This window comes from Rhagoletis zephyria, unplaced genomic scaffold (assembly GCF_001687245.7).
Source record: "Rhagoletis zephyria isolate East Lansing unplaced genomic scaffold, Rhagoletis_zephyria_1.1 Rzeph_scaffold_07295, whole genome shotgun sequence".
Lineage (NCBI taxonomy): Eukaryota > Metazoa > Arthropoda > Insecta > Diptera > Tephritidae > Rhagoletis > Rhagoletis zephyria.
Window position 1 is genome coordinate 20,400 of NW_016164378.1, and position 11,407 is coordinate 31,806.

At 35.2% G+C, this 11,407-nt stretch overlaps 1 protein-coding gene across 1 annotated transcript; it reads left to right on the plus strand.

The window, feature by feature from the left end:
- Positions 1 to 2: 2 nt before the first annotated feature.
- Positions 3 to 11,364, plus strand: LOC108374073 (integrin alpha-PS3-like; the record flags this gene model as incomplete). Its single annotated transcript, XM_017630038.1, has 7 exons — positions 3 to 193; positions 3,574 to 3,692; positions 3,755 to 3,883; positions 6,207 to 6,376; positions 8,242 to 8,457; positions 10,595 to 10,697; positions 10,798 to 11,364. Coding segments are annotated over 7 exons (1,495 nt in total), but the record flags the coding sequence as incomplete, so codon positions are not given.
- Between the last annotated feature and the right edge of the window lie 43 nt (positions 11,365 to 11,407).

The window sequence follows — 11,407 nt, forward strand, 5'->3', positions numbered from 1 at the left end:
AAACTGGTGGCATTTACAAATACGAATTTGATAACAAAACATTAAAAAAATTCGATTTCCAAAATGAAATGCCGTCTCAAACCTTCGCTTCGTTGCAATTGAACAGCACTCAGCAGTGGTTAGGTGGAGCCATGGACGGTGGGAGCAGAGACGCAGATCCCTTAATTGCATGCGCGCCACAATCGAAAGCTTTGTATGTTTACTTATGTATATGTACAATTTTTATTACTTTTTATTTAACTAGCGAGTTAGTAGTTTCTAGTAGCCGATAAGCTAGTTTTGAAGTACTTCTACTTTACACACCTTAAAGTCGGATTCATCGCTCTATGTAGTACAGAAATTTTCTTCCATGTGGTTGTTGTTGTGTTTCTCCCTCCAGAAGAGCAACTGAGAAAAGTTCAGAACGCGTTTGAGTTGTTAACTAACTTCAACTTTAGTTCAGAACTAAAACGGTGAATCCGCCATATAAGTCATGTTTATTTTAAAAGTCCTTTAATTTTTGATAAATATCGGAATTTAATTTCAACGGGTTCTTGACAACGTCTAACATCTGTTGATCGTTTTGTCCTAAAGTGGGGTTTGAAATCTCTAAAATCATACGAACCCTTTTTGTACGCTCTATAATCATATGTTTGAGCCTTTTCGACTATAATATACCGCTTTATGTGAAAGTAAAGGCGCCGATACCAAGAATATGGCGAATGATTGTGAGATATAGCTTCCTTCCCTCCGGTTTTCAGCGGTGATATTAATAAAGCATAGGTTCTGTTCGACGGTTCCGCTCCTAAATATTAAAAGTTCACATGAATGAAACAAAGGCCCATTCTGTTGCCCGGGAGAAAAGCAGCTTTAAATAATCTTGTTAATTTAGGCAGAGGTGACCATGAAACTCTCACTGGGTACCACACTGGACCCGGTTCCCTTTGCTATTACCTCAAATTCCGAAGTATCTCAGTTGACAGCAGATTTTAACAAAAAGTTGCAATGCCACATTTTTTTGAAACAGATTGTTCATGTTCAAAAAAATCTAGATAGCAAAAAGTTTCGGGTTCGGCAAAAACTTCGGTAGTGTTTTTTTGCTGAAGCCGAGCATTCAGCCGAATATGAAAATATTGCCGATTGATCGGTAAGCCGATTGATTGATCGCCTAGTTTGTGAAATTCGATCTTTTTTCATATGCTTTTTAAATTACCATTTTGCGGATGACGATTTCGAAGTCTACCAGAATACGAATATACTACATAAATATCTAGATCACTAGCCTATCTACATACCTCACTAAGCTGTAGGGTGATTGTATCCGTTTTTCCAAACCGGTTTCCACCATTTTGCTTTTTTTTATATCTATATGCGGTTTTTCGGGCGCTGTGGTGTAGTGGTAAGCAGTGCGCGCTTCCACTCCGCAACGCCTGGGTTCAAACCCTGGTCAAAGCAACATCGCAAAAAAAATTGAAAAAAGGTTTTTCTTAACAGCGGTCATCCCTCGGCAGGCAATGGCAAACTTCCGAGTGTATTTCTGCCATGAAAAACAGCTTCTCATAAAAATACAATCGCCGTTCGGAGTCGGCGTAAAACTGTAGGTCCTCCGCTTTGTGTGACAACATCAAGGCGCAGCCACAAATCGGAGGAGAAGCTCGGCCAAACACTAACATATGTGTAAACGCCAATCTATTATTATTATATTATATGCGGTTTTTTTGAAAGCTTGATTTTTTGATTATCGAATAAACTGGATTTTTTTCGATCAAAACGGTTTTTTTAATTCATACAAATCTTGGCCTCGCAATAAAAGTTTTGAGTTTTTCGAAGCTTTCAAGGCTTTTTCTAGTTTAACGGAAGGCTGTTGGGGATAAGCAATATATCATATTTGATTCCAATTGTATACATTATGTAGTATTTAGTAAGTTTCCCTTGAAAAATTATATATTTTTACTAAGCTTCTATTAAAAGGGCATCTGAACCTACGCCTATGGATAGCTTATCGTTAAAATATTGTTTAGGAATCCAATGAGATATTGCGCTAAAGCAAAAATGGCCTATTTCGAGATGAACTGTTTTAATGAAATGCCACAGACATACATACATATATATGTACATGTGTACTATATACTTTACTCCTGTAGCTTTTGCTCTTACAAGGTAATGTGTCATACCGTATGACTCATACGCATTACATAGAAATATTTATTTATTTTTAAAATGTACTTGGCATGCCTTTTATCTTAAAAAATATATATAAAAAAAAAAAACTTGCGCTCAAATTTTTGCTAAGTGCTTAACAAAGCTTTTGCTCCAATTTCACACATGACGCACATGACTTGTCATACAAATGGGGCGATCAAATATTTAACGCCGACACTTAGCCAAAGACAGCGGTTTCGGTAAGAGCGATTTTTATTCGCCAAATCCAAACCAAAATCACAGCTTAAGGTTCTTTAAGAGAAATGTGAAGCACAACAACAAAATTCGAAATTAATTGCTATCAAATAACCATTTGCCTTTCCAAAAACAAAAATATATGCACTGAACCACAAAAGTCTGGGCACAGAAACATTTTAACGATATATGCAATTTTTTTTTTTGTTTTTTCACGAATTTTTTATAAAAATATGCTTCTATTAAAGTGTTAGATTGTTCTCCTTTTTTTCAAACCCGGGTTTCAGTTATTTGAGAAGTCGCAATTTGAAAAAAATGGCTCCCATACTAATTTTGTTTAGATCCGATCATTGCCTCATAAAGAAATTTTGCTTACTCTTAAATTTTTATATGAGAATTGAAGTCGGTTTTGTTTTTTGCTTAAAAATTACGTGTTTTAATATTACATTATTGCATTTTCTTTGACCTTTTTCGGCAAGCAGCCGCCGTATCCGAGTGCTTAGAGGTGCCTACTACCCTCTGGATGCTCGCGGTTCAATTTCTGGTACATCAAAAAAGTTTTTTTCGAATAGCGATCGCCTCTCTCCAGACAATTGCGAACCTCCGAGTGAATATATCTCTATTTGTGTCACAACATCAAGACGCAGAACACGAATTGGAGCAGAAGTTCGGCCAAACAAAAAACGTTAAAGCACCATTCTTAGTCCTCTGCCAAAACATTAATAATTATGTATGAGAGCAGTGCCGATTTAAAAATACCTCCAAAAGCGTTTTTTTTTTAATAAATAAAACACATTTTGTAAATTTTTTTCCCCCAAAAAATCACCTCAAATAATAGAAGAGCTTAAGCTTAAAAGGCCTGCGTTTAAATATTTAAACATTTTATTAACGAAACTAAAATAATGAGATCTTTTGAGGTATTTTCAAATCGGTCCAACTCACGTAAATCTTAATACATATGTTTTCGAAGTATTAGGAGCAAGTTATAAAATATATTAATTTTATAATTCCGATGTAACTCCGACAGTAAATATTCGAATGTTAAAAAATCCTAAATGATTGCAGCCTAACTACTCAATTTGTTATGTACATACATTGGCATGTGATATACTCTATCTACATATATACATACATACATTTTTTATACTTTAAGTTGAAAATTAAAAAATATGTATGTACGTATGTATTACTTTACAGAGACAGCTCGAGTCATTTATTCATGCACGGCTTTTGCTATTGGACCAACAATACACTCGATAATGGTGTTCTATTACAATATGGTTTGACATGGAAAATTAGTCCTTTTTCGGACAAAGGTATTTATCAAATTATAACGAAGATGAACTTTTATTAAATTTTTTTTTTTAATAATATCTAGGCCGAGAGAATAAGCAGATTACTGATAAAAGGCCTGATTTTATGTTTGGTGAGCTTGGTTTTAGTGTGCACATGACGCCGAATAATGAAGAGATTATAATCGGTGCACCAGGCATATATCGGTGGTCAGGTAAGAAATATTTATGTATACGTAAATATGTACTAAATGGCAGGACAATTAGTTTTATGTTTGCACATTAGATCGTACGAGAAAAGTAAGTGCGCATACACACCTGAGTCTAAAGTATTTTTGCAAGGCAATTTCGAACAATGTAAAAAAGCAACTCTTAGGTGAGCAAAAAAAAAAAATTTATTTTATTTTTGAAATTGCCGTTTCACAGAAGTAATCCGCAAGGTAAAACGAAGTGGGGACTAATATCAATGCAGAAAATACAGATCTGGTACTTTTCGGCAGAGATTATAAGGTTCCGAACTGGTCTAAGCCTAAGCTGGATGGGGTGACCCTACAGCTGAAGTAAAGCACCAAGTATCTTGGAATCTATAGCAAGCTGTCGTGGCGCCTCAATGTGGAAGAGAAGGCGAAGAAGAGCTCAACGGCATTCTATACATGCAAAATATGCCGGGCTGTACTTGGGGCTTTTCGTCTTCTCTTCCTCACTGCATCTTCATGGCGCTAGTCAGGCCGATACTGTTCCATAGGGTATTGGTTTGGTATACGCTACGGGACCGTTTGTGTGCAGGTCCTATATACACAGTAGTATAGCGTCAACTTTCTCAGATCTGCACTTTGGGACGAACTTCATGACCACTATAGAGATTGAAGTCTGCCGTGGGGGCATGAGGATTTCTGGCTCGGTGAATGTCTACACAGACGGGTCGAAGATGGGAAAGGCGTAAGGGCGGCAGTCACTCACGCAGAGCTTGATCTCTACAAATCCTATAAGCTGTCGAGCCACTGCTGCATTTTACATTCCTAAGTATTGGCCGCGCGAAGCTACTGAGCAACAACGTAGTAAATAAACAAGTGAATCTCTACATCGTGTTGACGGCGCAGGGCAGCTCTGGATTTGCTATAAACTGGTATTGGCTTAACAACAAAGTTTCAACGTATCCAGAATTATGTGCAGAGCGTATTATATAAACCTCATGAAGATTCTCCTATCTCTCATTCGTGAAAACGTTAAGCTACTGGTGGTTGTACCTGCTAGCATCGCACACCTTTAAACTCCGTCTGACTAATTATAAAAACCGGAAGAGATGCAGAACAAATGAGGAGATAGTGTAGGCATATCATATGCGAGTGTCCTGCCCTCAGCAGACCGCGGTTTATTCTCCGGGGAGCAGGCTTTCTGCCTTATCTGAAACCCGCTGCCCAGGTAGGGTACAGCAAGGTGTTTCAGTTTGCTATTGCTTCTGGTGCTCAGTGATTAGCTCTCAAGTCTGGTCGTAAGCTCACCTCTAAGCCCCTAAGATTGTTTTAAATCCAAAAAAATATACCCCAATTTTTTTTTTTTTTTTTCATAATCAAAAAACATTTAGAGGTAGTTGAGCTCTCCGCAAATGGTATAGATTTCTAGAAAATCAATCTGCCTTATCCTGAGTTTCGCCTGAAAGAAATATCGCCCGAAAATTTGTCATCCGCCCATAGTAAAACCATGGAAACCAAAAGTGAAAAGTCAACCGGTTCGGGGAAAATTTAACTCATGATAAGGCTGAATATTTATCGATTGGTCTCGCAGTTTATTATTATTATTTATGGGTATTTTACTGAAGGTCTCCTGAAGAGAAATAAAGTTTTCCGATCAAAAAACATTGATTTTCAAGACCTCTATTTTTTGAGGGATTTGGGCGACCTCCCAATATTTTTTGGTTTCAAAATAAAAAAATAAGGGTATGATTTTTTTTTATGGAACAATCCCAGGGGGTGAAAGCATCTAAATTCCGACTTAACTTATTTGGATCACCCGAATTTACCTATGTCTGTGTGTATGTTTGTACTCACATCACTCGACTAATGCATGAAATTGAATGCCGTTTTCGTCGATATATTGCTAGAGGTCTAACTTAAAAGATGAAAGGAAAAAACTAGAGAGTTGCCACCATTTTAAAAATTGCAATTTAAGTAAATTGATAAGATAAAGCAAACACTGCATAATGGCTGTCAAAAGAAAGAGGTTTAATAAGAGGGCTTACAACCGAAAATATTTGTGTGGAGGTATATATGAAAATTTCAATTTCATGTACTTGATAAGATATATTAAATATTGCATTATGGGTATCAAACTGAAGAGGTTTAGGAAAGTTTACTGCCGAAAATATTTTTGGGGAGGGTTGCCACCGTTTTGAAAAGTTTTATTTAATTAAATTTATAAACTAAATTAAATTTTACAATACGGACATTAGACAACACAAAAATACTTTTAAGGCGCAGTGAAGCACGCCAGGTAAGTGCTAGTTCGTGACCTTACTTATATATTCATATTTATTCATAGGAGCAACAATACACGTTGATGTTCTAAATCGAAGTCCTGACTCTTCGAAACATGGTACCATACCATTTACGTACAAAGGATATGCAGTAGCATCCGGCTTTTTCGAAAAAAATAATCAACAACTATATTACGTAGCTACAGTGCCACGAGCTTATCAACTATTGGGGCAGGTAAGTCTTATTACCAATGATTTGATAATAAATACTTGTGTGCTCACTTACATACATACCACATTAGGTCAAATGATTACTTTTTCTGTGCGAAATTAATAGCAGCTAAAATATTGCATTATTTTAATGTAAAAAGATGGCAAACTTTAAAACAAGTGTAAAGGCGTAAATAAAATGTTAAACAGACTTGGCTTTCGTAAAACAGACTTTACTGCTTTTTTGAATGTTCAAATGATGAGTATATGTGTTTAGGTAGTACTCAAAAAGATTGTCCAATTAGCTTGGTTTTGACACAAGTTATTTTCAAACCATACTCAACCCCCTCCCCTTTAAAATGAGCTACATAATAAAATAAGTATGGGTCACATGTACATAAATAGTTTCTTCTAGCGATTAGTTATGGCATTATCGAAATTCCTAAATTAAAAAAAAAAAATGTATATTTACTACATGTCTCGCAGATATGTTTTGAGGTGAGATTCCTAAAGCAGTTAGTCTTCATAACACACTTCATTTTAACTTGAGGTTTCAGTATTTCCAAGTTCTCCACCGACATTATTTATATTCAGAATACAAGTGTTGCTTTGTGACACATTTACCAAAAGACCCCGGTAAATTCTTGAAAATAATACGAATGTTAACGAAACTCATTTGTTAAGAGAATGTTCAAAGCTCTATTCACTTTGAGTAAAAAAAAATTCGAAATTTCAGTCCGTAAGTTCTCTCAAGGATTTGCCTTTTTGCGAAGGCGCTAGTGTATTTGTAACATGCCTCAGCTACGCTACAGGAGATGAAATGCAATCCAAATTGAGGCTGCTATTTTTTTTGCTATCATATACTTCCATTTTCCCTATTTATCACCATTAAAATGTATTATTTGTCACCAAAAAATTTTGGAGATATTTTTGGAGATAGCTAAAAATTGGGAAAAAGGTGTGCTATCCTATTTTAGCACTTTAGCGATAGCGAATGTTAGAATCCGGCTAATGGTCGACACAGTTGGCTTTTTGATTTCGAAAAGAACCTCATCAGCAAGAAACGCTATGTTTTCAGATCTAAATATTTAAGCATCCTTTCCAAATTGTTTCGCATAATTTTTATATTTATTTGATAAATAATTGCAAAAAATACGCGTTTTTTCTACTAAGAGTTTCATGCAACTTTCGCAAATATCAGCAGCACCAAATTTTTTTCAACATGGTTGACAACCGAAAAAGCTTTTCTTTTTTCGAATATCCAATCAGCCAAACTTCAAACAACTTGCCTTTTGAGATAGCATGATAGCCCAGAAAAAACAGTTTTTCTTGAAAACGGCTAAAAACGGCAAGTTAAGTAAAACAAATTCAACTCATTACATCTTAGTTTATCCATTTCCGATTCCATTTTGTTTGCCGAAAGTTAACAAAATTGTAAAAGCTTACATAAAATCATAAATGAAAACAAATCAGAAAATTTTTGAGGTTATGCAAATAAGTCATTTTTTTGCAAACAAATGACAAAAAGCTGCTTTTTTAAATTGGGACATTGGTTCTCACTTAGATATAGTTTTGTTTCCCATTTAAAATTTTCCTTTAGTTATTCACACTTTTCAAAAACAATGCACTTGAAATTTACAAAATAAACCGGTTGCGCAAACAACGTATCAATAACGTTTTGAAAGTGTAACTTTGGTTTATTGCTGTATACGGTGTTTTTTATTTTACAAAACCCTAGTGAAGTTTCTGTAATTTTGGAGTATTCCCTACAGAATGGCAACAAAAAATAATGTAAAACTGCCTTTACGAAATTGGACTTTCGCACAGCCAAATGTATCATTTGACCTAATGTGCATACTGGTAAATATAAATATTTATTTCTGATTGCAGGCACTAATATACACAAGAAAATTTGGAGCTTATAAACAAGTCTTAAACCTGGCAGGCGAACAATATGGTGAGCTTTTCGGCTATGCCGTACTGGTAGAGGATGTGAATGGCGATGGTTTAGATGATATTCTCATAGGTGCGCCATATCGCACGGTAAATGGCATTTTAGAATCGGGTGCAGTTTATATGTATATAAATCGGGGAGTGAAAGGTCAGGTAAGTAAATAATTGCACACGTCTATGCAAATGTATGTACATATCTCCATCGTCAGGCAGAACTATAATTAGTAGAATAGAACTTGTATTTTTCTATGTTACTTGGGTCAAGAATCAACCGGGCGAACTATAGACTGGAAGCACGAACCTGAAACCACTCGGCTATATACAGGGTGTATTAGACTACCCCTATTCTAAAATGGAGGAAAATAATTTGTGTTGGAAAACGCAAAAATTTGAACTAAGAAGTCTATCTTTTGGCCGCACTTCTGACTTCCGGTTTCGACCGGGAGTGGGTAAAACTGACCGGAAGTCAACTTTTTTAATCGGAACACACATTTTCATACTACAAATTCGGACTCTGCGGAGTAAACTACGTAACTTTTGTTTGAAAGCAAGCCCTGAAGTTTTAAAATGGTCGAAAATGTTTTTTTTTGGGAAACGAAAAAAATATAAAACACCAAGTCGCGAATGCACTATTTTTTATTACTAATGCCAACATCCGGTTTCGCGGGGACCGGAAGTTCATCCTTTTAACCGGAATAACCGGAAACCGAAAGTTCGTTATAGCACCAAAAGCATCCCCAACATTGTAGTTCGTGTTCTCGAATTTTCCGATAAAAAACATTTCCCTCTATTTTAGAAGAGGTGTACGGGTGGTCAAGGAGAGCGTGCATGGTAAATAGTAAAAAGCCGATGCACAGTGGTTCACAGTTCAGTGGAGCCCTCATGTTTCACTCAATTTGATTAATTTTGAAAAATGGAGAAAAAGTAACGATTTTGAAGAAAATTTTAAAAATTTAATAAAGGTTACGTAATAAAACTTAGTTGAAAACAACTGGAGGGCTCTTCTAAAACGAAAAAAAAATTAAATCTTATACAAAAATGTTCACCAAAATTATTTTTTTTTTGTTTTTATAAAAATTTCGGGTATGCAATTTTATAGATCATTTAATTTTAGTATAACTTGCAATTTGCAAGTGATTAAGCGGTCGTGTTGATTTTCAATAATTTTTATCGATAACATTTCGAGCACATCTGCATTAGAGATGCTTTTCCAATTCGATTTTTCTCGATTTTTAGGTCTGATTCGATCCATGAATCGATCCAAAATTTTCAAGAATCGACATTCGAGTTTTTCTCAATTGATGCATGTAACATTGCATTAGAAAATCCAGAAAATTTTAATCAAATTTGAATTTGTGGCCTTTTAGTACAAAAAATGAGGGGGGCTTGGATAATGTATCTAGCTGTAATTTAGAGTATATGCACTAGTTTATTTAATAAAAAATAGCTAAAGTGCAATTGGAGCAAAATAATAAGTATGTAGATATTGAAAAAATGAAAGGATTTCAAAGTATACAAGAGAGCGGCAATGTGTAAGTTAATAATTTTCTAGAAAAATTTCGGGTATGCAGTTTCGCAGTCCATTCAAATTTAGTACAATAAAGTACAAGTTTCAAGTGGCTGCAAAACAGCGTTGATTCTTGGCAATTCCATTTTTTTTGTCGATGCTAGGCATTTTATTCATTTGAAAATTTTGTCGAACATACTTTGTGTGAAAGAAAATGCGCTGCAAAACTGCATACTAAAATTTTTCTAAAAAGGGTGATTATGGATTGATATATGCAGTTAGCGAAAACAAAAAAATCGTTCTTTGCTATTTTTTGACCTAATAACAAATTGTTGAATATGAAAACCAAAAAATAAATAAAAATCTCTATTGCGAAAAAATCTGTATACGCAAGTTTTATTGGGCTAGCGTTTTTGTGTATAATACATTTTTTTAAATAGCGGTTCATTTGGAAATAAAACAAATTTTTTCTCCTTTGTGATAAAAAAAACGAAAAAAATTCTACCTAAGTAGTGCTAAGAATTTATGAAGTTTCTGTTGAATGTTCAAATTGTTGTATTTTTTTAAGTATTTAGGGACTCTTAGCTATTAGCTTTTGGATAAATCTAGACATTGAAACCGTTATAGCAATGCATGTTTTTAAATATACTTAAAATAATGTTTGTAATTTCAGTGTTGGTTAGATTCAAATCGACTCAAAAACCGACTTTTTTATTTCGATCTGGCATCTCTAATCTAAAATACCCGAATAGTATCTATCCCCTTACTATTTTATTATTACAGTTAAATTTCAAGCCCTTGATCATAGAGTCGCCTCTGCTCAATCGAGGACGCTTTGGAACAACGCTCAGCAGCCTAGGTGATGTAAATGGAGATGGTTATAAGGGTAAGCCCATTTTTGAAATAAACTACAAGCGTTAATGCATATACATATGTACATGCATACACATATGTACGCAATTACAAAAACAAAAATCAATTATTAGACATAGCCATTGGTGCGCCGTTTGCCGACGGTGGTGGTGCTGTCGCTATTTATTTTGGCAGTTCAACCGGACTAGCTGAGCAGCCAAGACAGATTTTGAATGTAAGCGACCAATTCGCCGATGGTATGTTTGGACATGGTCTCTCCAAAGGTGTTGACATAGATGCGAATGGCTTCAATGATCTGGCTATTGGTGCGCCAAATGCAGATACAGTCTTTATTTATCGCGCCTATCCAGTGGTGAAAGTTATTGCAACCATACGACCTTTGCACCACCTAATTCCCACAACTGCAACTAATCTTCAATATGAAATCTGCTACAGTATTTTAACAAATTCCACCAAAGATCAGAAGCGAGAAATTTTATTAGACTTGACTGTCGATGCAAAAGAGAAGCGGGTAAAGATTTTGAGTTTTAAAAATAATGCAACCTTTACAGCGAGCCGATTGCCAAAATGTACGACATACAATGATTCTCTCAAATTCGATTTTCGCTATGAATTTGTGCCGATAGTTTTGAAACTTTCATATCGATTAAAGTATGATGCGAAGGCGTGGAGTGGTGCAGGTAGGTGTAAAATTTAGATATGCGTTTACGCGAAGTATTGTGG